The sequence below is a fragment of the Selaginella moellendorffii genome, unplaced genomic scaffold (genome assembly GCF_000143415.4).
Source record: "Selaginella moellendorffii unplaced genomic scaffold, v1.0 SELMOscaffold_7, whole genome shotgun sequence".
NCBI classification, from domain to species: Eukaryota; Viridiplantae; Streptophyta; class Lycopodiopsida; order Selaginellales; family Selaginellaceae; genus Selaginella; species Selaginella moellendorffii.
Genome location: NW_003314268.1, coordinates 1 through 27778, shown reverse-complemented (window position 1 = coordinate 27778; position 27778 = coordinate 1). Strand labels below are relative to the sequence as shown.

The window sequence follows — 27778 nt, the reverse complement described above, 5'->3', positions numbered from 1 at the left end:
ATATTATTAATTTTTCTTAAACATTTAGCATTATACTTTCTTATTTATAAGTTTCTTAAAATGTATTTGTATTTAGTATGCTTGAGTATACTTAATCGATAAAAACTTTTTTTCACCTTGTTAAACTTCTTATTATTGTTTTTTATTTGATTCACATTGAAATATATCAGCTTGTCATTGCAAAGTATAAAAATTACATTTGAGATCCATTTATTAACAAAATAAAACTATAATACTATGAAACACTCTTCCTTTAGATTGTAGTGAAAAACTTTAATTATAATCATTTAGTTTTACCTCGGGTTCATAAAGCAATCTGGAGGTCGTCAGTACGGTACCGCGTACCGGTGTTGAAAGCTTTGCAGCAGTTTGTAGCCCACGCCCACGCACAACAGCGACGCCCTCCACGCCATTTCGCGCAGCAGCCAGCCAGGAGGACCTTTGCTGGATTTCACCCCCTCCTGCTCAATTTCTTTCCCAAGGCTAATCCAAACAAGCACGCGTACATCATGGGTTGAAACTTGGGGTGGCGAGAAAATGCTGTGAAAAAATCAGTGTGAACTGACACAAACCACTTTGATCTTTGACCTCATCGCTTCCATGATCATGGCCTGATCTTGGCTTCCGCTACAACAAGAAAACTAATGCCAATTAAGGGGCTCCGCTCCGCCTCCGCCGGTGGTTCCCTGGCGTCGCCGCCGGTTGGAGGCGCATAATGATAACCCGCCAGTTTTCGCGGCAACGGCGGTGGAATATACTCCCACGACGCTGTGGAATATACCGTGCCGCGGGTGCTTTCTTGTGATGGATCCGCGCGAGATTGTTGTGCTTCTGTGTGCGAGTGTGAGTGGCGTCGCCTTTTCTTTTTCCCTTTAACTTTTTCCTGCGCACAGACTCATCATCCATTGCTCGCATTCTCGCGGCGTCCGTTTCCTCGTTGCCGTGTGTTGTTCCGTTTCGAGAGAGGGGCCCCATTCTCCACCCATTTGATTTTCCTTCCCCATTCTTCTTCTTCTTTGCTTTGTCTTTCGCCTATAAAATATTCTAGGCATTCCAGTGCGAGCACCACCACCGACACTCATCGATCTCATTCATTCATTCGCCTCTTCCAAATGCCTCTCGTCTTTGCTCCTTCGTGTCTCACCCCGAGAGTTCTTCGCTCCCCCGTCGAGTAAGCTCTGAGGAAGATCTCCCAGCTTGTAGTAGCGTGTGATTCTTCCGCGGGATTGGCTGAGATGGGCTCTCTCCTCTTCGCATTGGGTCTCGGGATCGCCGCTTCTTTGCTGGGATCGATCGCGTCATTGGCGGTGGCGGTGGCGGCGGCGCAAGAGCCCGCCGCCAGGAGCTACATTGTCCATATGGACAACTCCCAAATGCCCGATTCCTTCCAGCACCACCAGCATTGGTACGCATCGCTCGTAGCATCCGCCAAAGATGCCACCACTGATTCCATCTCTTCCTCCTCCGCCACTACCATCTCGGACGATCTCCTCCTCCACGTCTACGACACGGTCCTCCACGGCTTCTCCGCCGTACTCACTCCCACACAGGCCGAGGCCATCCAGCGCCTCCCCGGATTTGTGGCCATGGCCCAAGATACCAAGAAGGAGCTCCACACCACCCACAGCCCGGGCTTCCTCCATCTCAACTCCAGCTATGGGCTGTGGCCCAAATCCAAGTACGGCGACGACGTCATCATCGGCGTGTTCGATACCGGCGTCTGGCCGGAGAGCGCGAGCTTCAGCGACCACCGGATGTCCGCGATTCCCTCCAAATGGAAGGGCATATGCCAGACCGGTCCCGGGTTCGAATCCACCGCTTGCAACAAGAAGCTGATTGGCGCGCGCTACTTCTTCCGCGGCTACGAGGCGATGAGCGGGCCAATCAACGGCAGCACCGAATTTAAATCGCCGCGCGACTCGGACGGCCACGGCACCCATACCGCCAGCACCGCCGGCGGGAGGTACGTGTACCGTGCGGACATGCTAGGGTTTGCCAGCGGTACCGCCGAGGGGATGGCGCCAAAGGCCCGCATTGCCGTGTACAAGGTGTGCTGGACGTCCGGCTGCTTTGATTCGGATATTCTGGCGGCGTTCGATACCGCCGTGGCAGACGGCGTGGATGTGATCTCGCTGTCCGTGGGCGGCGGCGTCATGCCGTACCGCATGGACAGCATCGCGCTGGGGGCATTTGGCGCCATGACGCGCGGCGTGTTCGTTGCCACGTCAGGCGGCAACCAGGGGCCAGGTCAGCTGTCCGTGACCAACGTGGCGCCGTGGATCGCTACCATTGGTGCCAGCACAATGGACCGGGCATTTCCCGCCACTGTCAAGCTCGGCAATGGCGAGTCCTTCCAGGGCGTGTCGCTCTACAGCGGCAAGGGTTTCGCGGCCGGGGAGGAGATCCCGCTCGTCTACTCCGCCGACGCTTCTGTCGGCAAGAACGGCAGCGATTCCTACTCGGCGAGCCTGTGCCTGGCCGGATCGCTGGATCCCAAGCTCGTCCGGGGCAAGATTGTGCTGTGCGATCGAGGTAACAATGCCAGGGTCGAGAAGGGGGGCGTGGTTCTCGCCGCCGGCGGCCGCGGGATGATCCTCTCGAACTCCCCCACCGACGGCGAGGGTCTGATCGCCGACAGCCATCTCCTTCCAGCTACCGCCGTCGGCAATGCTGCTGGAAGTTCCATCAAGAACTACATCAAATCGGCGAAATCTCCAGTCGCGAGCATCAAATTCCTGGGCACGGTTCTAGGGACTTCCCCAGCGCCGGTGGTGGCATCGTTCTCCTCCAGGGGCCCCAATCCAGAGACGCCCGAGATCCTCAAGCCGGACATGATCGCTCCCGGGGTGAACATCCTGGCGGCGTGGACGGGCGCCGCGGGGCCGACTGGATTGGCATCCGACACTCGCAAGGTCCGATTCAACATCATCAGCGGCACATCCATGGCCTGCCCACACGTCAGTGGATTGGCGGCGCTGCTCAGGGGCGCTCACCCGGATTGGAGCCCCGCGGCGATCAAATCCGCGCTCATGACCAGCGCCACCCTCGTGGACAACACCAAGAACATCATGTCCGACGAGGCCACCGGCAACGTGTCAACGCCGTTTGACTTTGGGTCGGGGCTGGTCAACCCCGAGACGGCCATGGATCCGGGGCTGGTCTACGATCTGGGCAGGGAGGATTACATCGAGTTCCTGTGCAGCCTCAACTATTCGTCCAAGGACTTGAGGATGGTGACGAGATCCAAGGCCTCTTGCCCGACGAGCGTGCCCAAGACGAGCGATCTAAACTATCCGTCCTTCTCGGCGGTGTTTGATCAAAGCGTCAAGGGGCCGATGAAGATGAGTTTCAAGAGGACGGTGACGAATGTGGGGTCGCCCAAGGCGGAGTACGTTGCGAGCGTTTTGGTGCCCAAAGGAATCGAGGCGAGCGTGGTGCCCAAGAGGCTCTTGTTCTCGGAGCTCAACCAGAAGTTGAGCTACACGCTGACGATCAGCGCGCCGAGAGCGGCGGTGGTGCCCGGGGATATCGAGACGGTGTTTGGGCTCTTGACGTGGTCGGATAGCCAGCGGATGGTGAGAAGCCCGATCGCGATCAGTCGCCAGGAGCCGTATTGATCGATCCATCAGTCGGTGGTGATCGCCAGCGAAAGTTTCGATCGACCACACCAGCAAAGTTAGTGGAAGGAGGCATTCAAGAACAACCAACGAGGAACAATCTGGTTTGCTGTCTTCACTTTTTCTTTCCAGCTTGTTTAGATGCTTGCTGCTCAAGCGTGTCAATGAATCGAGCACAGCAAAGAGCAAAGTGACTTTGTAAATTTTCGACGGATTGTGGGGAATCTTCAAAGGCTGCTTTTGTGCGTTGTTCTTGTGTGTGTGATCGCCATAACTATAGAGTACGCCATAACTATAGTGTACGAGAAAGTGGTCTTCCTTCCAAATGGAAGGAATAAAGCGTTAAAGGAGAAAAGAGAAAAGCCCTAAAGTAATGTTCTGCCACGTGGCATGTTATTCTATTTACACGTGGGTAGAATTTAGGGGTACACGTGGCGCTAGGGCTTTGTGAATTTGATTCTTGGCATGGCGGGGGAGGAAGAGAGGAGCGGCATTGGCGGCGCAGTGGCGTTCGTAGGGAGGATCTTGGCGCTCCTTACCGCTCAAGAAGCTGTGGAGAGATTCGTGTGCGAGGAATACGAGAGATCGATTCGCTACATTCGATCAATGCTCGTGCCGGACGTCGCTCCGCGCCCGCTGCCTCCATCGCCGATAATCTTGCACCAGCAGCAGCTGGAGAAGAGGATGATGAAGAGGTAGAAGAAAATGTAGCTCGGGTTTCTATGTCGTAAGTACCAATCGCTGGAATTTTTTGTTCTTTCTTTGTTTTCTATATCCATCTGGATCGCAGTGGCGCGTCTTCCAAAGTCAAGGTACTCGCACTACGTTTTTCTTTCTTTGTGTGATTGTCGCTCATTAAATTTGTGCTTCACAGCAACCAATTCGTGGAGTCGCGATCAAGAAGAAACCTTTGGACAGCAAGGTAGGATGCACGCTCATACTCTGTCCCTTACACGTTGTATTTATTTCAAAGGTTGGTTACAACAGTGCGATCGCTCTCAAGCATCCCGTGTCCCCTGACTCTACGAGCTTGTCTTGTTCTTCCATAGAGTTCTCTCCAGCGTTTGAGAGTTTGCTCCGGTGGTCCAAAGAACAGGACGGTAACAGAGCAAAGGACGCTACTGCAACCTGTCTGATCGCTTTAAAAGGAGGGAGGTTGTCGCGGCAGAGGATCTCACAAGGTGAAAAGAGATTCATTGCTCAGCTTGGTAGATTGGAAAATGGCACCCCTTCTTACCAGGTAAGCTTGGAATATTTACTTCTCTCGCATTTCTTATTCTGTCGTCGCTTTTCCCAGATCCAAGACATGCAAATGCATCTCGGGAAACTGATTCAAACTTGTAAAAGCAAAACTGTCGGCTTCTTGCTGAGAATCGCTCCTGGTAAGCTCTTTGCATTCTCTATTTTAGCTAATGAAGCGAAGGAATCGTTTTTAGAGCCTAGAGTTTCAAAGCATCGAGATACATGTATGATTGCTCTTTTGAGGGAGTGCTCGAGAGAAGGAACCAGTCTTGTGGACTTGAAAGGACGAAGGATACTAAACGATCGTCCCCATAGCTATGATAAACTCTGGATGTACAAGATTCCAGGTACGAAGCAAGTTTAGATGTTCCAAAAGTGTCACGAATTAAATTCTTCTTCCAGGTGTTGCGAAGATCCTTGAGCGAAATTTGACTCCTCTAAACATCGGGACTGGGGGAATTGTCTACAATGATCCAAAGGTAGCACTCTTTTATAACTGGTTTTCTCATAACTTCGATGGTTAGCAACTTTCACGGGTTCTGGTACTTATTCAACGCTTGGAGATAGTCCTCATACGATGGTATCTGGAAGCAGGCGTTGGAGAATTTATTGAGAAGGCTACCAGGTGACTACTGAGTGCTGACTTTTTCTTTTTTCTTTCTGGCCAATGCCTTATCTGTTGTGCAGGAGTAAGTTTGATCTTAGACACTGCACACTGGCACACACACTCTTGTGCAAGGAAGGCAGGCGCTCTTTGGTGATTGCCCAGAGAGATTGATTTGGATATGCTTAGGCAATGAACAGCTTTTTATGATCTGTTGTAATGAACGTTTTTGTTTCTTTGCATGGCGGTGTTCGTATGGCGGTGCTTGGCTGGAGAGATTCGTGTGAAAGGCCATGAATGGCTTGTTCTAACGGTTTTGTTTAGGAGTGGTGTGGAAAGCTGTGCTCCTTGATGATCCTCCTGGAACAAGGCCCCCTTCAAGCGATTCCGGGCAATTGAAGGTTGGGTTCTTGGACAGTGGTTATAGGAATCTAATCCAATCTCGTTCCTCGATATTTGAAAGGCCCTTGCAACAAAGCAAGGTTGGCTGTTCCTTTCATTATTAAGGTGTGATAATAGTATAGGATATTTTTGTATTTGAAAAGGATTCCCCAAACTTAGATTGTCACTGTTGCTCTATGAAGAATGACATAAACAGCCCAAATGGCTCATTTCACCCAGAGAGATATAATTATCAGTAAGAGTTTTGAACTCTTTATATGATTCTTTTGTAATAGAGAAAGTCCTAAAATGATCATTTAAGATATCATTTTAGAATGCTTAAAGTACTCAGAATTTCATTCTATTATGCCCAAAAAACTCATCCTCATAGAATGACTTATACTCATATTTATATGGTCATATATCTGTTGCAGTTTCTGCATTTTACAAAATGCACGCTATTCCAATTTCAGAATATGGATGCCCTCTGAATATAAAAGGTACTCAATTAAATTCTCAGATGGACAGTTTATTTACTGAGGAAAGAAAATCAGCTTCAGCCCCTTTTGCCAAACATCATCTCTTCCCCAGAAAAAGGAGAAAAAAATCACTTACATTCCACAGTAGCATGAGATTTTTGCACCACCCCTTTCCACACTGCAAAGCACACAAAGACAAAAAAGAACATTACGTAAAATCCAGGAATATTTTGTCCTGACCGTTGACTTTTTGTTGACCGAGCGTTGACTCGAGAGGGGTGATTGGTACATACCCGGGGGTCCTTCAGTCATGTAAGAACCCCCATGAAATGTCGGCGGCACATGTCGGATGTTGTCACATGGCACCATTGTTACAATTCACATGCTTTCCCATATATGGTGGTTGGAGTTACAGGATCCAAAGGAAAAGTAAAATTCAATAAAATATACCATGCTGATTAATTTAACTGTCAAAAAATATTCAGGAATATTTTATTTTTGCAAATCTGTATGTATGAGCTTGATATTCTATGGTGGGGTTTCATGGAGTTAGACACCGATATGCCTGATCGAGGCCCTACAGTGCGGTCCTTTCTTGAATCCCAAATAGTCGGAAACTGGCCGTAATTGATCGAGCTGTGCAAAGTCTAGAATCAGAGGGCTACGAGTTTGTGGGGGAGTTGAAAGATCTCACATACATTGAAGTGATCCAGCTAAGGGTGCCTGTCTTTGCTGCTAAGAAGCTTGAGCCGCACCTCAAAGTGCCATGTATGTCTTCTCTCGCTTCCCGTTTGTTTGTATGGCTATGACTGTTATGTTCTGTTCCTTGCCTATGCCCCTTGTTTTCTCTTTGATTCATGTTGGCTATGGAGTGTGCCAAGAGTTATCTATGTCTTCAAAAAAGGTCTTTGTCTCATGTCTTTGGCTGTGTGCATGCCTTCGGTTTCTTTTGGAGATTGTTTCTGCCGATTTACCTCAACTTTCGCTAGAGTATCTTGCCTGGCTCTTTGGGATCTTGGCTTATTTTGTAAGGAAATCTGCAGCATGTCTTCTAACGCACAGGTGGTGCCTTGATCTTTTGTGTGACTGCATCCTTTCTAAACTGATTTTTTGTAATTTTGCAGTGGCGAGAGAGCTGAACGCCTGCCCGTCCTTTATCAATAGCGTTTGTTGTGCAGGGGTTGTGGAAGCTATACTACGGAAGTTTGGCGATGACCTGTCGGGAACTATTTCCAGCATGACCGTTCAAAAAAAAGTACCCGCTCACCAAGGTTCCAATTTGCCAGCTACAGGTTCCGGGAGGTTGGCAACCGAGTCTTTTGTGGCATGGTCTGGAGCAGCCTCTTGGTTCTGGAGAGATTCTTTCATTGATGAGAATCAGCAAGCCCCGTCTTTTGATTCTATTCGACATCTCTGGATCCGGAAAGACAGACCTGTCTTTACTTCTCCGGCGTCTGTTCCGATTCTCCTACTGCTGATGGCTCCCGGGACCTGTTGGTTGTGTCCGAGACACTGCAGAGGCTGTATCCAACAGGTCCGATTCCCGTTTCATCCTCAAGACCTGTTTGAGGGCGGTGCTCCTGTGGTATACATACTTTGGCGAGTTTCGGGATGGTCAGTCCCTGCGGCAATATGCTAGCAATATACTAGAGGATTGCAGCGTCATAGACTTTGAGAGGCTTGGGGTGCTGTACAGAGGAAGATATCGGGCTTTTGTTTGAGCAGTAGTATATCCTTTCTAACCCGCAGCTACAGAGTTTTTCTTGGATTATGCCAAAAAGACAACATCCATGAGGTACGTGAAATTTTGCCTGGCGGCAGAGCTGCTCGACTGATGATTGGATGCCACAGGGGTGCATCAGCAAGCAAGGGGATGGGGCACAGTGAACAGGACCATGCTCGATGATGTCTACCGATTTTTTTCAGGAGTGCCGAGTGATGAATCGGCGGCAGCGTAAGTTGTCGCGAACCACTTCTTTGATACAGGAAAGATGGTCGTGCTGAATCCAACGTTATCACTGGTGGAGTTTGGACTTGGGAGAGTTCGTTATAAAGGACACGGGCTGATAAAAGTGGGTGTATCAAGATCAAGACGGAATTATTGGGCATGCTGACGCAAGCGAAGAATGCCAGGCTGTAGAGATCTTCGAGCCGCTGGTTTGTCGTGCCCTTTGGCACTATTTTCAGGAGAATTCCTCCTTGCAACAGATTCAACAGCATCATTTTCTGGACAAGGTCGAATTAAGTACCACTTCTACTGGGGAGGTTTATGAAACTGCCGTTGCAGAGATGAATGGGGAGCGACGTGTCTGGCTGATCTTTTCTCATCGTGGAACACACAGCCGATTCCTGCTATCTACAACAACACTGCAACTCTTGCCAGGCCCAAGGTTGATCACCTGAACCTCGTTGGGACTGAGACAGAGGACTTTCGTTTAATCGATTGGATAAACAGCCTGACTAGCGGTGAAGACAACTTCGTTACTTTCTTTTCGACAGGCAGGAATAAGACTTGCGGCCCGGACATATGGTGGTTTTTGACAGTTACACAACGGACAGCACCTGAGCAGGCAGACAAGCTTCAATGCGCTGGAGAACCAAGTAGTGGGGAGCAGGTAGACGATCTTCAGTCAGTGACAACTTTCATCATATGTGCAGCTCAAATGAAGACTCTCCAGAAAATGGCAAGGAGTGACTATCAGAAGGCTATCTCTTCGTTGGATTTTAACAAGCTATTTTTGCATAAGAAGGGTGGTAAAAAAGTTGTGACGAGGGAAAAGGATGACGAAGGTGCGAAGCGAGTGAGGGAACTCGCAAGCTTTGGGTACAAAACTTGTGGTCACAACGGATTTTGTAGATTTGACGAAGTTCCAGCCAAAGGATAAGCAACATCCAGCAAAGTTGAGGAAGTTGAACACTGCACATTGTCAATAAAAATGGGTTCCAGCAGAATGTGTTCCAGCGTTGCCCGGGGTTATTGATAGTACAAACATTTGCATGTTTGTTGAGTGACCTTACAGGCAACGTCTTCCTGTCTGACTAACCCCAGGTCTTCCACCACCCCTTAGCTAGAAGCTCCACTAGAGCAGCAACATCCTCCTCCTACTCTGGCCAATCCTCCAGCTGCACCAGCGCTGCAGACCACTTGGCAGCTTGGAAGACGCAAGTAGATGGGTGGGCCTCGGCCAACCAGCTTCAGGAAATATGTCGGAGAATGTGATAAAAAAGGCAGCGACTGCTGGCAACGACTGCTCATATTGTATATATGAAGCTATATATACATGGGCTGTGGCAACTGCCTAATGCCACATCATCCTAACTGAGCTAAGCATCTACCTGAGCATCTACTCTCAACAGAATGTTGGTGAGTTTTCATGTTCAAGGCATAGGAGAGGTGAGCAGGACAGTAACTCTTGTGGGGAGCTCAAGAGCATAATTATTATCCACTAACTTCCACTTTGCTTGCACCAATCTTGCTCATTGCTATGGCTTCAATTTTGCCACTAACATGTGGTCTTAGCCATGAATTGCCATGCTCCCACTCTACTGTTACCATGCACTTTAATTTGTAGTCATTTTGCATCTGCCTGCTGAAATCTAACCTCAACACAGTAAACATGTTGAATTCTTGTAGAGATCTGTGCAGAATGTTGTTGAAGGCCCCTTCACATGGGATCACCTTCAATGCATGCTCTTGGTTTGCTGGTCCAATGTCAAGCTTGTACAGTCCTCAAACTTGAATGATGAGCTCTCCAGCCCATGACCAGGGCAAGCTGGAGCTGTGGCATAGTTGTTTTCTCATTGCACGGTGGTGTATCTTCTATGCCCAAATCTAAAGTGTTACTGCATTTCTCAAGTTCAAAGCTGTAGGCAAGAGGCCAGCACTTGAAACTTAGGTGTGATGGAGGTGGCAAGTACATATCAGATGAAGTCAATTGAGTTTGCCAAAAGGCTGGCATTCTTCAAAAATTCACAGCTGTGTATTCTACTGTTGTGCTGAGAGGAAGAATTACACTCTAGGAAAGCACACGAGCTATACTACATGTTAGTGGCTTAGTTGATGCTATTCAAGCCAACTATGTCCAAAATTGGTTACCTACCACTGCTGTGGACGGACATACCTCTGAGGAGGCTGGATTGGCTTGGTTTCACACTTGTGCATCTTTGGCTGTGAAGCTTGGGCCAGATGAAAAAAGCTTGATGCTAAGAATTCTTGGGTTACAGACTGCTTGGTGTGGAGACAAGTGATGGCAGGTTTCCACATCAGAAAACAAGCCAAGTCATCCATCCAAGACACCAAACACCAAGTGTCACACTCATACCCTTATGTACATAACCATATTGCTGTGGTTGTGTTCCATGAATGTTGGGAGGTTGTGGACATGGAAGTCCAATATGGCAGGGTAGTCATATATGACATGTGGCAGGGTCTCTGTTCCTATCTTGGGGTAGAGATGGGCATCTTTGGGCGTGATTGGCATTTGTCTTCAGCCTAGTTCTATGTGAAGTGAGTGCATGCTCATTTGGTATTTTGCAAGGATGTGCCTGGTGGTGTAGCTCATGGCATTGTGGATGTTGGGGCCAATGATTCTTCTAGGGTTGATGTTGTTGAAGTAGTTTTGGAAGCAAGAGTTTCTATTAGAGCCTACCAACTAGCCTTTAAACACAAAGCTGATCTATGCTAGGGGGACTGTGGTGACTAGTTGAAACTTTGTACTACAAGATTAAGATATAAAAAATCTGGTATGACAACTGTATCTCTCACACTATGTGAGGATTGACTTTTATCTTTGTTGCAAGTGAAGCTTTCCAATGGTTTGTTCACTTTTAGCAATCCTTCCACCATCCTTGGCTTTTTTTGGCATCGAGCTGGATCAAGTCTTTGATAGCTGACTAAGCCTAACAATTGAATGTGTCTCTCCACATGAAGAGTATGAACTGCATGATGCACTTGGAAGTAGTCCAATCTCTATGCATAGCAAGCCAAAGGGTGCTCTTTATTTGATGCCAAAGCCATTGGTGTTTGTTGACCTTGACCTGATAGTGCTCTTTTCATGCATCCCACTAGTAGATGGTTACTTGGTACCACTCCACTATCAAGGATAGGAAGTTTTGCAAATTACCACTTATAAATACATTAGTTATCGCTTCCACTATTAGTGAACATGGACCACTGTAGTATAACATGAAGCCACAGTCGAATGGGCATATTATAGCCTATTGAATTTAGCTTGCTTTTGAGCTGAAGATCACAATTTATGTTTTGGTCAGGTTGATCTTGAGACCTATGTCCTGGCAGAATTCCTCAAGGGCCTCTAATTGCCATTGCATCTTCTTTTCTGTTGTAGCAAGTCATCAGCATAAAGCATGAGATTGGGTGGTGGAAAGCTCACACCTGGCCAATGCATCAATAGAGATGCCAATATCAAGGAGAGTGGGCATCCTTGCTTGACACCAGTATTGCAAGGGATTGTTGCTTTTCTAGTGAGCTTGGCTTGAATGTAGGTGTAAAGGTTCTTTATGGCATTGACAATGTTAGCTGGTGCACTGAGTTCCTCTAGTCATTGGAAGAGGAAGTGTCTCAGTATAGTGTCAAAATCCTTTTTAAAATTCATAAAGCAGCAGAGGAGCTTGCCACCTTTTGCACAAGAGTGATCTAGCATGATTCAAAATGCAATCAGGTGGTCTATGTAGTTTTTGCATAGGTGCATAGGAGACATGAGGTGGACTTCAAGTGCTACCTTGGACTAATAGTGAGATGCCGAGTGGGTAGTGGTTTGAGATCTTGGAATCTGGAAAGTCCTAGAGGTGGTAGTCAACCATAGTGTCAATTGCAACTTGTGAGATGAGAGCATAGTCATTGGTGTTGACACCATTCCATGTCATGCACTTATGGTTGGCCAGTGCTCAATACCATTCACAATGAGCAGCTGTATTGCCATGCAAAGCTTGAGAAGTTTGACACCATGTGTTATTTGGTGCTTTGGTCAGGTCACGATTGATCTATTGAAGTCCCCAAGCATTGCAATTGTGGCTTGTGTGCGGCATTGTTCTATCATACAGGCCAAATGGTTAAAGGGGTGACTATCATTTGCCATTGGGGACAGTGAGAAGTAGCAGCTAACCACAATTAATTGTTTAGTGGCATTCAATTGATGTCTGAGTGTAATGAAGGTCATGGATAACTTCCTGGACAAATTGGTGTATAGCTTGCTAGATATCTATACAAGTCCTCTTGGGTCCTCTACTAAATGAATTTGGATGGATCTGGGGTATAGAGTAGGGTATTGTGGGGGACAAGTTGTTGAACTCTCCCATGACTCACTATTGCTGCTGTGATCCATTATTAGCCCTTGGACATTTCATGTTCCAATTGAGATTTGCATGTCCTGATTTAGTGGGGGCACTCTCTTGATATGTGCCCTATTTCCTTTGTGATTCTTACTAAGTACTCTAATAGCAATATATATAATATAGCAATTGAAAAGTGATTGTATGTTTAATATTTTTGCATGCAACTTAAAATAAAAAATAAATTTGCATATGTGTAAATATATAATGCTCCCATGCACAGTCACATATTCATTGCCATATGCTAATCTACTTCATTTTCCTCAAGATGTAAATTTTCTTTTAATTGGTTTAACATCAAGTTTGTTTGTTTGTTTGTTTTTTTTTTTCCATTTTGTAGCAATGAGCATATGGAAGAAGAAGTGGAAGCAATTAAGCAAGATATGGCAGCATCAGTTTTTGCCTTTTACAAGGTGAAAATAGATTTGTAGATTGGAAAACTACTTACCTTTTCAGATCCAAGAACATAAATATTTTAGTTTGTTTTAGTCCAAAGTTTCCCTAACGATATTTGGGGATAATGATACTTTGTAGACTGGAAAACTCAATAAGAACACAAAGTCGGCCGCTAACAAATTAACTACTAAATCTCTAACTTGAACTCCCATGCTCCTCAGTCAACCATCTTATAAAAGCAAAACTGTCCTTTCCTTGCTGAAAATTTTCCTGGTAGGCTTTTGCTTTTTGCTTTTTCGTACCAACAGAACCAAGAGTTTTAAAGCATCGAGATGCCCGTATGGCTGCATAAGAACACGATCGTTCTCAGATAGTAGTTGTACTGTCTTCAATGTACAAACAAGTTTTCATGTTTTAAAGTGCCATAATGGAGTTCTTCTTCCTGGTAGCAAAATTTGACTCCTCTAAATTTCAGGACCGAGATTATTTCTTCTGATCTTATGGGAACTTTTCTGGTCGACATATAGTGGTTGTAAGTGTTAGAGGAAGGCGTTGGAAAATTTATTGTGAAAGCTACCAGGAGACTGCTACGTTACGGATTTTTTTTCCCCTGGCTGGTCTTCATTTGTGTGAAGCTGAATTTCAATCCTTGGACACTCTAGACTGGCACACTCAAGGAAGGCTACAGTCTCCTAGGTAATCTCCCGGAGATGGGCGATTGATTATAAGAGAGAACAAAACTTCCACTTTCAACATTTAGCTTGAAGAGAAAAGAAGAAAAAATTATCCACCTCCCGAGTGAACAAAAAAAAAAATCCTCGAGTCTGGTAAGCAGCTGCTTCTAGTTATGTTACAAAATGGACATACTTAGCTGCAGAACCTCTCTCTTGGTTTTTCTCTGACTCGATCGATCTTCTTTCGACAGCTTTTCTCGCTGCTGCTCCAGGCCCGGGCACAAACCTCAGAGTATCTGTGCTTTCCACCCCGCTCCCCCCCAGGTATTAAGAAAGTTTTTTAATTCCCATCTTTCGTGTCTCTGGATCGATCGCTACCCTGGACCTCCACCGAGAATTTTCTTGAGCCCAGCCTTTTGTTCCAGCGATAGCCTAGGTGGAAACCTTATGTCGAATCTAATCTTGAGAACTCCCTTCTTCCCCGGCTCCTTTGCAATCGGCATTCCTTCCTTGTGTACCACCTTCTCGTAACCCGGGTGAATTATATCTGTGATTGGTACGCTGAGAACTCTCCCGTCTAGAGTGTGGATGACTGCCGTGTATCCCGTAAGTGACTCGGAGAGTGAGATTCGCTTCACCACTATGAGGTCGTTCCCATCGCGCTTGAAAACTTCGTGAGGTCTCTCGTCGATGACGAACACAAGGTCTGCCGGAACAACGTTTGGTTGTTCGTTGCCTTTCTCTGGGAAGGTGATCCTCGTCCCTTTTTTCCACCCGGGCTTTACATCGATCGTCAGTATCTCTTCTATGGGAGCAATCTTCCTGCAAGGCAAAGCGAGAAAGTCTCAAAAACTCTTTTTTCTTCTTCTTCTGCTACTGCTGAGAACAACTTACCCAGTAGAATCGACAACGTTTCTCGAGATCTTCATTTTCCTGGTGGAGCCATTGTAGAGCTCATCGAGCGTGCACTGGAGCTTGTTCTCCACCGGCGGAGCCTTGCGGCTGGAAGTGGCTCCCTCGGCACCAAACGATCGGAAAGAATTCTCGGTGCCTCCAAATCCTCCAAACATTCCATCAAAGGGGCTGCGACCACCGCCAGCGCGGCCACCCATGGATCCAAAGGGGCTGGAACTCCCAAAAAACTCGGCAAATATGTCCTCGGCGTTCCTGGGATTGAATCTAAAGCTTCCATTCCCTTGCTGCGGTATTTGCCCCTTCAATCCCTCCTCTCCATACTGATCATACACTTGACGCTTTTGAGGATCGCTAAGAACCTTGATAAGAACAGGGAACAAAGCAAACAAAAACAAAAGGAAAACTGGTGTAAATTGAGAGAATTGAGAAGATCTGGCCTTACCTCGTAAGCCTCGGAGATCTGCTTGAACTTGGCCTCGGCCTCCTTCTTGTTGGTGGGGTTCTTGTCCGGATGCCATTTCATGGCCAGGCGGCGGTAAGCCTTCTTAAGATCGTCGTCGCTCGCATTCTTCCCGACCTTGAGGACGCTGTAGTAATCCATTGATGGAAGAGGCGGCCGAGGGCTGGCGATCGATCACAGCTCTCGCATTCTCTGGTTCCTCGCTGTGCCCGCAGCCATGGATTTGCAAACCCTACCCAGAGGTCCACCTAGGGTTCCAACACAAACGGAATTGCTGTTTTACCTTTTGTTTTTTCCATTTTAGGAAGTCAGCAATGAGCATTTCAAAATTAATTTCTGACAATTACACTTTAACTATTTTGTAATAAAATTATGTTTATATTGCGAATATGAGATTAATAAATCAAGAGAGAAAGAAGTAATTATTATTATTGCATGTTTTTTAAGCATGAAACACTACAAACACCACATAATTTCATATACTTAATAGTTGCAAATGAGGAAGAAGGTTGAAAATTAAAGAAAGATATAAAAAGAATGAACATCTAACAAATTTAATAAGTGGTCTCTAAAATTACTGAATTCTTTATCAATTGAAAGAATCCATTTAAATTAATAAGCATCAGTTTCCAAGAGATTTTAATTTTGAACACTTTTCAAGAATTAAACCATATCACTCCTAAACACATTGGTTTTATGTTTTATGGAGGGTGCTGCAAAACTTTGTATATATATGTATATAAATATATATTAATTTTTATAAACTTATTGTTTGTATTTTTTGAGTTAAATATTTTCTAAATATACTATATTATTTTTCTTATTTTATTAATTTATTTATAATAAAAATTAAGTTAAAAACATTATTTCAAAGTTATGAAATTTATAAAGGATATGTCAGCTCCACTTATAAGAGTTGAGGTATATGTATTACAATCATATAAAATATTAGATTAAATATTAAAATAAGATGTTTTAAACATTAACTTTTATTACCATTTTTGTGTATATAGTTTTCAAAAAAAGAATATCTTTTAAAGACATGAAATATATCCCAACAATATTGTTTTATTTTTGAACCATCTATAACAGTTGTATCATTTAGTAACCATGATACTTGTATTAATTGCACTAAACTTTCCAGCCACCGATATAAAGTATTTGTAAAATGCATTGATTTGCAAAAGGTAAATGCAATTAGAAAGAAAACTACTTTACAGTATAGGAGAATTGGTTTAGGCTACGGTTTTTACGATACATTCTGCACTGCCGGGGGACATGGACCAAGGGCATACACATGCCCTTCAGTCTGATAGTCACAGCCACGGGATCACAGATTAGAAGACCAAAAGAGCATTCTATAAGCCCCTGTCGTCTCCGGTCTGCCAAGATCTCAACATCTAGTTCATCCAGCATGAGTTCCAGGTCCCATCCTTATTCTCGAGAGTGGCATCCTTCCCATGGATGGAAACGAACAATCGCATACGTTAAAGCACCTTAGACAAATTAGCTTACCGGACAATCCAGGATTCCATCAGCCTCTCCCACAAACGGAATGGACCGAGCAGCTCGGCTTGGATCTCGATCATCAAATCCGTTGGATAGACCAAGCTCTCCAACACTGGCTGCAAATAGCGGCTACCATTTACAGAGCCACTCCGGGAATTTCATGGATACCCACCCTAGGTGCGGACAACGCTGCTTGGACGGCATCAACGTCCGTGGGTTCTCAGGAGCCAACGCTTGTGCCAGAATTGTGCCACCCACCAGGTGGAGGATGTCTTCCATGCGCTCTACCATATATGCAGAACTCCGACGATAAATTATCACACCTTGTACTTCTCTTGAAGTTCTTAATGCAAATCAAGGAATCCAAGTCAAGGTAGCAAATATGTTTTAAAACAATTTCATAAAAAATACGTGTTTTGCTATTATCCTGTGAATTCTTGTGCCAGCACTTTAACAGGATTTCTTATTTATTGAGTTGGTGTCAATTTAGTCTCATTTTGGATCTGTTGCCAATGTAATGGTGCACATGCAAAGTGTATAAGTCCAAAATGGCAAATATCTATTAAGGTAAATATTTTCGTAATATTATAGCAGATCTTCCAATAATCAGGCTCCAAAATTCGCCGTGGAGGATAGGATAATAAAGGTGTATCACAAAAACATCTCTGAAAAGGAACAATGTTATAAAGAAAGGAAAAACCATCACTGCCAAGAAGGTAAAGCTTGGCCCAGGAGGATGGCACTGGAGACCAGATTCCTCCAAGCTCTTGGTCCATCAATCGAGCAGCGATGCCTTGCAAATCTCGTGACGAAACGCTGCTTGATTACTTCATTCATGTCAAGGACAAGGTTGAGGAGGTCCCGGATGGTGTCTCTTGCCAGTGGAAGTGCTTTCTCGCGGATGAGCTCGCGTCCCTTCAATTGGCGGCACGCGCGGTGGTGTCGGAGCGACGCTTGTTTTCTCGGCAACAAGCACGGGCATCGTCCTCGCTCTTTCACCAATCCTCCGCAGTCGATGTAGGATGCCTCTGCCTGCTGCTGGGCGAAGAGTTCCTCTTGACTTCGCAGGAGCCGTGACTGCTCCTCCCACAATCCGACGCTCCCAAGCAGGTTGGACATGAGAGAGTACGCTGCTGTGTCTCTGTCGTCAATCTTCACGAGCGATTCGAACGCCACCTTTCCGGTCTCCACATCTCTCCACGTCCGGTAAGCAGCCAGGAGTGTCCTCCAAGTGAGCGCACTCGCTTCCGAGCCCATGCCAGTCACCATTGCCAGTGCCTCACATAGCTGGTTGGCCCGACCGAGCATGTCTACCACGCACACCCGGTGCTCACACCTCGGACTCACTCCATACTTCGAGAGCATTGCGTCGAAGTACTTCCTGCCTCTAGTCACCATGCCGGCGTGGCTGCACGCAGCGAGGAAACAGCAGCGTCACACTGTCCGGCTCAACTCCTTCGTCGTCCACAGCCCGGTGAAAGACATCCAGGACCTTCTCGGCGTCGCCCTGGCGGCTGTATCCAGCTGCGAGAGCGTTCCATGCTATCAGATCTCGAGTCTGCGTCAAACGTCTGCTGTGCGTCGTTCATACTTCCGGCTTTTCCAAACACGTCCACCATGCTGTTGGAGAGCACAATGTCTTTCTCGGCTCCATATCTGTATACTTCCCCAACAATGGCTTTAGTGACTTCCAGCGATCCCACAGAAGAGCTTCCCTTGAGCACGGGGACGAAGACTCGAGCATCTAGAGCACAGCAGGCCTGACCGAGTTTCAGTTTCATTCCCACAAAGAGCTCCAAAACTTTGTTTCCATCACCACATTCCGCGTACCCCGACATGAGCACTGTCCACGAGACTACATCACGGTGTGGCATGCTGTCGAAAACTCGCTGGGCGTCCACCAGACTCCCACACTTGGCATACATCTCCATCAAACTGCTGTCCAAAACGAAGTCCCAGTGTCGAAGGAGTTTGGATGCCTGGCAATGGATAGCAATCCCTTTCTCCAGTGACGAAACTTTGACAGCCTTTCCATCCACCTGAGTGGCCTCTTCCCTTGCAGCGACGCGGATGCAAGCCTTGAGTGCTGCTGTGACAATGCTCGAAGACGTGAGCGCATGCCCCTCGCATATCATACGTTGGAACAGCTCTAGTGCCGTGTCTTCCTCTCCGCAATCGACACAGGCCAGAACCAGCGAAGTCCACGACATGACGTCGTGCGAGCACATCTGGTCGAAAACTCTTCGAGCATCCATCAGGCTTCCACTTCGCGCGTAAGTGGATAACTCGCAAGCAGAGGTAGCTTTGGATTTGTTTTCTCAGATGAAAAACAGTGGCCTCGTTCCAGATGCTATGGCTTTAGTTGCTGTGTCGAAGGCCTGTCTCGGCTTGGCGACCAAGGAAGTGGCCGTGGAGGTTGATGGAAAGCTGGTCAAGCTGAAATGCTTGGAGAGAATACTGGCTCTTCATGGAGACTCGAGAAACTACTTTAAGACGGACGTGATCTTGGCGAGCACGTATCCCAGCATGAGCACCGTCCACGACACCAGGCTGTGGCAAGGCATGCTCCTGAAAACTCTCTCAGCCTCCACCATGCTTCCACACTTGGCATACATGTCCACGAGAGTGTTCGACAAAAAGTCGTCCCTCTTGTATCCTTTCTCCGCGGCCTGGATGTGAATCGCCATCCCCTTCTCCAGAGAATCCACTTTCACCATCTTCCCTTCAAAGCTTGTGGCTTCTTCTTTCGCTGCTAATCCAATGCAGGCCTTCAAACCTGCGACAAACGTCAAGGAATCCGCTGCTTTCCAGCGCCAGCTCTGCTTCTCCATTGTCTACGTATCCCACCAGTAGCGTGTTCCACGAGACCACATTGTGGGAAGGCATCCTGTCGAAAACTCCTCGGGCATCAGCCATGCTCCTACACTTCGCAAACATATCCACCAGAGCATTTCCCAGGAAAACATCCAGCACTCGTCTCGCTTGGCGATGGATTCCTCTCCCTTTTCCCAGAGCGCTAACTTTTACAGCCGTTCCATCCAAAGCTTCTCCCCACTTTTCTCTCCCAGCCAAATCGGAGCAAGCTTTCACTGCTGCGCCAAAGCATCGACCATCCGGCTTGATCTCTCCAGCTCCCATACTGCCAAAAACCTCGAGTGCTAGCTCACTCTCCCCGTTTGCTACGTACCCGAGCACTAGAACAGTCCACGAGATGACACTGTGCCGGGAGCTTCTATAGAAAACCATGCATGCTTCCACCATTCTTCCACAGTATGCGTACATTTCCACCAGCGAGCTCGCTACGTGATCATCTTTGCCGCTTCTCTTAGCTCGAGAGTGGATTCTCATGCCTTGTTCCAGAGCTTCCAGCTTGATCATCTTCCCACCGATGAGTCTCGCTTCTTCTCTGACCGCTAGAGCAGAGCAAGCCTTGATCGCTGCAAAGAATGTCCCGGAATCCGGTGCGCAACCCTGGCTTTCCATCCATGAGAAGGCTTCCAGAGCACGAGATTCTTCGCCATTCTCTGCGTGTTCCAAGATGAAAGCGTTCCAGGCCACTACATTGTGGCAAGGCATCCTGTCAAACACCCTCCTCGCCTCAACCAGGCTGCCACACCTCCCATACATGCCGATCAAGCTGCAAGAAACGTAGAGATTGGAGCAAACCCCGCTCTGGATGGCGCGATCGTGGAGCACCCTTCCCTTCTCTAAATCCTTGGAGCTCCCGCAGGATTTCAACCCCGAAAGGAGCTCCGCTGTGTGCTGTGACCCCGGCATTGTCCCAATCTGTGGCAGTACCTGTGGAGCGCGGGTCGAAGGAAATGCATCCATCCGTCGAGCGCCAAAAGAATCTTTGTCGAAGAACCCTAAAATTCCGAAGATCTTCCTTTAGGGCACTTTAGGGCTCCTTCATCCTCTTCGCAAAGTAACACGAGGAATCGCAATGTCGGGAGACAAGGCTTTGAGTCCATGGGAATTTGATGTGGCGCGTTTTAGTTTCTTTTGATACACGAACTCCATATTCTCAGGAGCCAAAGAAACTATAGGATTCGAACCTTGGACTTGTGCTTTGTAAGCTTGACACCTCTACCAAATAGTCTAGGGCTTTTTAGTGAGCCAGCGAACAAGAAATAGTGGTATTTATTGAGAAAAAACCTTTTTAGTAAAGTCCTTGTTGATTGGACCCTTGGGCTGCCTCGAACCCGAGTCTTCTACTTCCGGTCCACCTCTACACTAACCTGATAACCAATTCCTTAGCAACCATGTTCGCATTACTTTATTATCAAACCATGTACTTAACCGATACACGCCCAATGTTAATGTTCTTCCTCTCCCGCGCGAGACGCCAAGAAGGTTTTCAGAGCCCATCGTGAGCATCCAGGTGAAGGTTTGCTTGGTCACAAGCAGTGCATTCTACGACATGAGGAGGCATCGGGAAGGAGGTGTTTTGTGGCGTGGATCCGTTCCGGAACATGCTGCTTGCTGCATACTCGAAGCAGGCCTCAGTGACGGTGATACTGCTTTGCTCCACTCCACATCAGAGAACATTTTAGTAAAAGGAGTACGAAATTTAGAATGCAAACAAGTCCCTGGCAAGTATATCAATGTGCAAAAATACATTGCAACCATAATCTTCGCTCCCATGGCACTGCTGTAAGTTGTAAGTCAAGGTCGATGACGGCGTTCCCATCCGGACCATCCTGGCCAGTAGCAAATGCGCCTCGTCCACTCTCCCACCTTTGCACAGCCCGTCGATGAGCGTGCTGTATGTCACGACGTCGGCATCACAGCCATCGCCGGTCATCACCTCGTAGAGATTGCCGGCCTTGCAAAGCCCGTCGATGAGCGTGCTGTAGGGCAGCCACGCGACTTGATGTAGAGCAGCAGGCGGCACGCCTCGTCCAGCCGGTTGGAGCGGCCCAGCCCGTAGAGGACGCTGCTGTATGTGACACGTCAGGCTTGATACAGCCGGATACCGTGCGATGCTCTCGTCCACCTGGTCCGCCTCGCAAGCCTGTTGATGAGCATGTTGTACCGACGTACTGCCCTTGTCGATCATGTCAGCCAGCATCGCGCACACGTCCTTGACTCGCCCCACCTTGCACAGCCCGTCGATGAGCGTACCGTATGTCACGACGTTGGGCGTGCAGCCGCGGCACGTCATGTCGCGCATGAGCGCCAGCGCATCGCTCACTCGCCTTGCGCGGCACAGCCCATGCAGCAGCGACTTGGAAGTCACCAGGTTGGGGACGCATCCAGCGTCGAGCATCTCACAAAGAACTTCCCAGGCCGCCGCCACCTTGCTCTCCTTGCAAAGCCCATCCACCAGGATCGTTGAGGTGATCACGTCCGGCGAGCAGCCGCGAGCTTTCATGGATTCCAGGAGCTCCACCGCCTAGCTCACCCGGTTGGCCTTGCACAGCCCATCGATGAGCACGCTGTAAGTGATCACGTTCATCTTGCGGAAGAACTCCAGTGCGGTCTCGATCTTCCCAGCGCGGCACAGCCCAGTGACGAGGATGTTGAAGGAGATCACGTCGTGCCCAGCATCTCCTGGAAGAGCACCATGGCGCTCTCGAGCTTGCCAGTCCAGAAGAGCCCATCTAGCAGCGTGTTGTAAGTCACCAATGGCGAGCACTCCACGCTCTTCATGTGCTCGAAGAGCTCCTGCGCGCGATCGGGCTCGTTGTTCTTGCACAGCCCATCAATGAGCGAGTTGTAAGTCACCACGTTTGGCTCGCATCCATGGTCGCGCATCTCGTGTAAGATCGCCAGCGCTTGATCCAGCCGTTTCTCCTTCCACAGCCCCGAGAGTAGCACAGTGTAGATCACCGTGTCCGCCACGATCCCGGCGCCTTGCATCGTGCGGAAGCACCGCAGCACGTCAATCGATCGCTTGGCCTTGCACAGCCCGTCGATCAAGATGCTACACAGGAACATGTTGGGTACCATGTTGTTGGATCGCATCTCATCGAAGCATCGCTGCAACACACCTTTTCTTGATGTTCAAATTTCTATCAAGTCTCCATTTTGGACTCCATCTCGGACTCCATCTCGGGTCCATCTCAGACTCCATCTCGGACTCTATCTCGGGTCCATCTCAGACTCCATTTCAGGTCCATCTCGGACTCCATCTCGGACTCCATCTCGGGTCCATCTCGGACTCCATCTTGGACTCCATCTTGGGTCCATCTCGGACTCCATCTCGGGTCCATCTCAGACTCCATCTCGGACTCTATCTCGGGTCCATCTCAGACTCCATTTCAGGTCCATCTCGGACTCCATCTCAGGTTCATCTCGGACTCCATCTTAGGTCCATCTCGGACTCTTCATGTGTTGGTCCTTTTTGGTCCCTTTTAGAGCCTCGCTTATTGCTCGCTTTGTGCTCATTCCTCAAGCACTTTGTTGGGAGTTCCACTCCCACCCTCGACTTTTCAAGTTGAAGTTTTTTGGTCCACACGTGTTACACTTGTTTGGCCTTTGCTTCGGCCACTTCCACGTGGCACCCTTTTGGCTCCACTTTGGGGACTTAGGGATTTGTGTCTCACAACTCCACCACCCATAGACGAAGTTTGATGTCCTCATCGAATGGTAACCCCTTTTATAAAGTAACACCCGCATGTATTACCATTTCCATCCTTGGCACCCAACTAATATTTGTCTATGGTTTGACACTGAAGGCTCACCATGCCTTGTCCATCCTCTAAGGAGCATAATCTCTCTAACATAGAAACTTATTCGGCCACTTGGGGTGGTTCACTCCTTTTTATTGGTTCAGTTCTCGCTAAACCCGTTAGAGACACCTTCTCTAACTCAATTCCACTACTCATTCTTGAGTAGTCTTAGATTCCATCAACATAACATTTGCACTTTGGAACTTTTAATTTTGACTTCTCCAAATCAATTTTCTAGGTGTCTCTGACACTTTACGTTGCACATGGAGCAACTCCACTTCCCCATCCTAGGAAGTTCTTTACTTGAGGGCACAATCATCCTTTCTTCAATATCGTGCCATCTTTGGCACTAAATTCCAATTATCATAATTTGTGTTAGGGCTGCCCACAGCCCTATTATTTGGCTACCTTACCGCTCCTCCATTGGAGCTTCCACTTTCACCAAATTGGAGCAGTTGAGAATCCATCCTTGAGAAAACATTGCCTTTCCCACAATCTGTTAGCACCTAACACATTAGTGTTCTCGGCCTAACTTTGCCATTTGGATTATTTCCCATGATTCCCATGGGTTTTTCTTAGCCACTAGTCTTTTGCTCCTATCCTTGATGGTTGCACCTAGCAACATAAGATCGCAACCTCCAATCTTGAGGTATCCTTTCAGTTCCATAGTAAAAACTTTGCTTTGCCAAGTCTAGAGGGTGTTCACCCTTAGTACGTCTCTTTAACATTTTCTATTGTGGGTTCTATTCACGGCCCAACTTTGAGACTTTCCCATGGGTCCCTTATAGAGACTACTTTCTTCAGACTCACTATGCCATCGCTTTGACATAGCTCGTTTCCTTGAAGTGTTCTTCCCACTTAGTCTTCTTGCCCAAGCCACATTATCATCAATAGTTCAAATCAACGCTTTTGAACTAGGAACCTTATTCCTTAACCTTGACCTTGTCCTTGTTTTAGCCATAAAATCACCTAGTGATTTAGCACTTTAACAGGTTTGCCAATAGGTACTACATCTTCTAAACCTTTAAGTTGTTTACCATGACCCCGAGGGCATCCCCCACACTTGGCAATGCGCCCAAGCCAACCCTTCTGGCTAAGGGTCCATAGCAACTAAGACTGGGTGTCCCCATCTCATTCACCACGTCCTTGGTGCCACTTGCACCAAAGTGTTCAAGTTAGATATGCCAAGCTTTCACACTAAGCAATCTAACCGTGCATCACGACTTCGAGGCATCCCTCGCTTGGCGGTGTGCCCAAACCAGTCTCCCCACTGAGAGTCCATGACCACCGAAATATGAGTGTCCTCATATTCCAAACCATCACCACGCCCTAGTGAGTTGGGATTCGAACCCAAGCACTAGAGGGTCGGGACTCAAACCCAACCTCCGTATATGCATTTATGGACGGCATCACACAGGATGCCTGGCGTGACTCCCCACACCGGTGCACCATCATACATTTAAAGCACATTACAGATCACAACTTAAGAACCTAATTCCTCCGCACTGCCAAGTCCTTTCACTTGACAAGTTTGTGATCATGCATGGACTCCTCCATGCTTGGCCCTATTGGCCACCCCTTTGAAGTTGGCTCCTTCAACTAGGGTATTCGTTCTCCCGACTTGCCAATCTCACTTAGCAAATCATCTGACCATCGTAACATAGTTCATGCATAAGCGTGAAAGCCCTTAACCATCGACTTTTGTTCAAAGCCCTCTCTTTGAACACTCGGGAACTACTTTCCCAACCTTGATAGCCTCACCTCATGGCCAACTTCAAAACCACGCTTCTGCTGCGCCACTCTAATTTCGTGCGCTTTAGGAGCCATTTACACTTGGCTTTCTAGGTATCCATCTAGAATTGTCTTTGGGAATTTTCAAGGAAAGCTTGCTAAGGCTTCTTCTTTGCAAGCTCCTTACTCACCATATAGTCTAACATAGATAATTCCACATTTTAGATTCTCCATCGCATCGCAGTTGCTAGTAACAACATCCTCGAGCACCCTTTTGATTCTCCACTCCCAATTTACATAACCACTGTTAGTTATGCCCTTCAATTTCTATGGTTTAATTCCATCCCAATACTATTTGCCTTTTGACCTCATATGTTTGGGTCCATCTCGGACTCCATCTTAGGTCCATCTCAGATTTTATCTCGGGTCCATTTTGAATTCCATCTTGAGTCCATCTCAAACTCCATCTTGTGTCCATCTCAAACTCCATCTCAAATCCATCTTAGACACTCCATATTCATGTATCGATCCCCTTTTTTAGAGACTTACTTATTGCTTGCCTCGTGTTTGTTCCTCGAACACTTCATTAGGAGTTCCACTCCTGCTCTCAACTTTTCAAATTAGAGCTTTTAATCCAAATGTGTTACGTTCGTTTGGCTTTTGCTTCAGCCACTACTATATGGCACCCTTTCGGCTCCACTTTGGACTTAGGGATTTGTGTCTCAACACTTGGGTTTAGACTTAGGGTTTAGGAGGCTTAGGATTTTAAAATCACATAAAGACTTTGGATTATATGAAACCAAGTCTAATAATGAGTCTTAGAACAAATTTATGATTGAGTCCAAGACTAAATCCTTCATATCATCCTTGGCAATACAAAATGGGCAATGCAATTGTGTGAATTTTATTGGAGATAGAAGCCCAAGCCCTTGTAATAGACATGATGTATACACTTGTGACCACTACATGAACCATTACCCTAAGGGCAACAATGAATCACAAGCTGAAAGCATAAGAGACTAAGTGGGTGACTCTAGCTGGAGACAACAAAAAACATCTACTATGAAGACAATCATTTATGCAGCTTATTTAAATCCCTTGGGCTTCTTCGGGGGTGCCATGAGGCCATGTAAATAGAATATGAATGAATGCTACTTTCCAGTACTGACTAGCACATAAATTGTTGAGCAGAGCAAAACCATCCTAAAGTATATTCTCCCACTAGGAAATTGACATTGAGCTTAAACACAGCTTAAATTTAATGGTGCTTGAACGTGCCTCTTGTCTTCTATATGGATTTGGGAAGACATGGACTACATTGGCAATCTTCTTCAAAATAGCATTTCTAAATCTTTTGATTTCATGTTTCATGGTGGGCATATATAAATGAATGAATGATTCAACATCAAAATTTAAAAACAATTTCATTGTGTTACGGTGACAGCCAAGAGTGGCTACTTGTGAAACTCCAGAATTGCTAGTCCATTGGAGACGTTGACAAGATGCACTTTGTTGAAACCAGCTTGTTCGGTGAGCGCCTGGTACTCTTCAAAGGTCCGCTCCTTGCCGTTGAAATTAACCATCATGACAAGATCTAGGAGCAGTCCAATTCGCAGCTCAAACTCACTGGCAGCTTGATAAGCTTCAGAAGGTAGTAAAACTTCCACGACAATGACTTTCCCTCCCTGAGCAGGAAGGGATTTGTAGCAGTTTTGCAGGATCTTCAGGCACTGTTCGTCGTTCCAGTTGTGGAGAATCCACTAGAAAGGAATGAAACACCAGATTGGCAAGGAGAATTTGACTCTGGATCCTTTACCTTCAACATGATTGAATCTCCTTGGGGAATTGATCCGAACATGTCGCCACCAGCATGCTCCACTCCTGGAAGAAGTAAACAAAGAGTGCTTGAATGATCGAGCATGAAAAATCTGTGAGAGGATACCTTCAGATGCAATTCCCTGAGAAACAACATGGGGCTGATCGAAATTTATGCCTTTGATATGCGGATAGCGAGTTCGAATGTCACACAGCAATGCTCCATTGCCGCCACCAACATCGACCAGAGTTTTGGTGCTTGCAAATCCCTTGTAGCAATCCAGCAGCACAGCACTGGACCTCTTGGAATGATCGGCCATGCAGAGGTTGAAGCTGTTGTTGAATTCCGGCTCCTCAGCCACAAGCTCGTATGCGGTTTTGCCGTGGGCTTTGCGGAATGGCTCGCCACCATCAAGAATGCCTTCGGCAAGATGCTCGAAAGGCTTGAGGAAGATCCGGTGATTGCACATGACACTCAAACCACGCGCTGCCAATTTCGTTCCTGGAGAAAAACGCTTGCCTATCTCGGAGAGCCCATACTTGCGCTGCCCCTGCACAACGGTCTCGTTCACAACCCCGTAAGTTGCCAGAACTCGGAGAGTTCTGTCCAGAAATGCAACATTCGCAGATGGGTTGTTTGTAATCCGGGAAACAATCTCAGAAGCAGAGAGGACCGAATCTGCTATCTCGTCGAAGGCTCCCAGCTTCACCACCGCATTGAGAGCGAGGGGGATAGTAGCATAGAGGACGAGCTCCTCACCAGGAGCAAACGCAGCCATGAAATCCGAGGTGAATGGTGAAGATGAAACAGCGTGCCACAGGTGGATTGTGAACTTGAGGGGAGCACTATAAACTAAAATGGAGCTCTACAAACAAGTGAGCAAATCTACGCTTTTTATATCGACAGAGACCTAGCTACTTGGGCGGAGC

The 27778-nt window shown here is 47.1% G+C and overlaps 7 protein-coding genes across 7 annotated transcripts; 2 read left to right on the top strand and 5 right to left on the bottom strand.

The window, feature by feature from the left end:
* The first annotated feature begins 877 nt into the window (after positions 1 to 877).
* LOC9652677 (subtilisin-like protease SBT1.5) lies at positions 878 to 3869 on the top strand. The gene has a single exon (XM_002966397.2). The coding sequence runs from the start codon at positions 1236 to 1238 to the stop codon at positions 3615 to 3617; it is 2382 nt and encodes a 793-aa protein (XP_002966443.2). The 5' UTR covers positions 878 to 1235; the 3' UTR covers positions 3618 to 3869.
* Positions 3870 to 3996: 127 nt separating this feature from the next.
* On the top strand, positions 3997 to 5705 carry LOC9652201. The gene is made up of 9 exons (XM_024671314.1): positions 3997 to 4312; positions 4408 to 4429; positions 4492 to 4539; positions 4591 to 4857; positions 4915 to 4999; positions 5054 to 5206; positions 5262 to 5338; positions 5384 to 5484; positions 5547 to 5705. Exons 1-9 carry the CDS (start codon positions 4083 to 4085, stop codon positions 5635 to 5637), a joined length of 1074 nt encoding a protein of 357 aa, XP_024527082.1. The 5' UTR covers positions 3997 to 4082; the 3' UTR covers positions 5638 to 5705.
* An 8095-nt stretch (positions 5706 to 13800) lies between these two features.
* On the bottom strand, positions 13801 to 15371 carry LOC9652200 (dnaJ homolog subfamily B member 1). Its single transcript, XM_002966063.2, has 3 exons — positions 15102 to 15371; positions 14639 to 15018; positions 13801 to 14566 (listed from the first exon to the last, which is right to left on the bottom strand). Exons 1-3 carry the CDS (start codon positions 15258 to 15260, stop codon positions 14119 to 14121), a joined length of 987 nt encoding a protein of 328 aa, XP_002966109.1. The 5' UTR covers positions 15261 to 15371; the 3' UTR covers positions 13801 to 14118.
* Positions 15372 to 18076: 2705 nt separating this feature from the next.
* LOC112345104 (pentatricopeptide repeat-containing protein At4g18520, chloroplastic-like) lies at positions 18077 to 18883 on the bottom strand. Its single transcript, XM_024671170.1, has one exon. It carries the CDS (start codon positions 18881 to 18883, stop codon positions 18077 to 18079), a length of 807 nt encoding a protein of 268 aa, XP_024526938.1.
* Positions 18884 to 19352: 469 nt separating this feature from the next.
* On the bottom strand, positions 19353 to 20405 carry LOC112345103 (putative pentatricopeptide repeat-containing protein At3g15130). Its single transcript, XM_024671169.1, has one exon. The coding sequence runs from the start codon at positions 20403 to 20405 to the stop codon at positions 19353 to 19355; it is 1053 nt and encodes a 350-aa protein (XP_024526937.1).
* Positions 20406 to 21198: 793 nt separating this feature from the next.
* Positions 21199 to 22595, bottom strand: LOC9652211 (pentatricopeptide repeat-containing protein At1g09900). The gene is made up of 2 exons (XM_024671168.1): positions 22194 to 22595; positions 21199 to 22023 (listed from the first exon to the last, which is right to left on the bottom strand). Exons 1-2 carry the CDS (start codon positions 22593 to 22595, stop codon positions 21199 to 21201), a joined length of 1227 nt encoding a protein of 408 aa, XP_024526936.1.
* Positions 22596 to 26487: 3892 nt separating this feature from the next.
* Positions 26488 to 27627, bottom strand: LOC9634382 (caffeic acid 3-O-methyltransferase). The gene is made up of 3 exons (XM_024670927.1): positions 26976 to 27627; positions 26850 to 26914; positions 26488 to 26793 (listed from the first exon to the last, which is right to left on the bottom strand). The coding sequence occupies exons 1-3, from the start codon at positions 27625 to 27627 to the stop codon at positions 26488 to 26490; spliced, it is 1023 nt and encodes a 340-aa protein (XP_024526695.1).
* Positions 27628 to 27778: the final 151 nt, after the last annotated feature.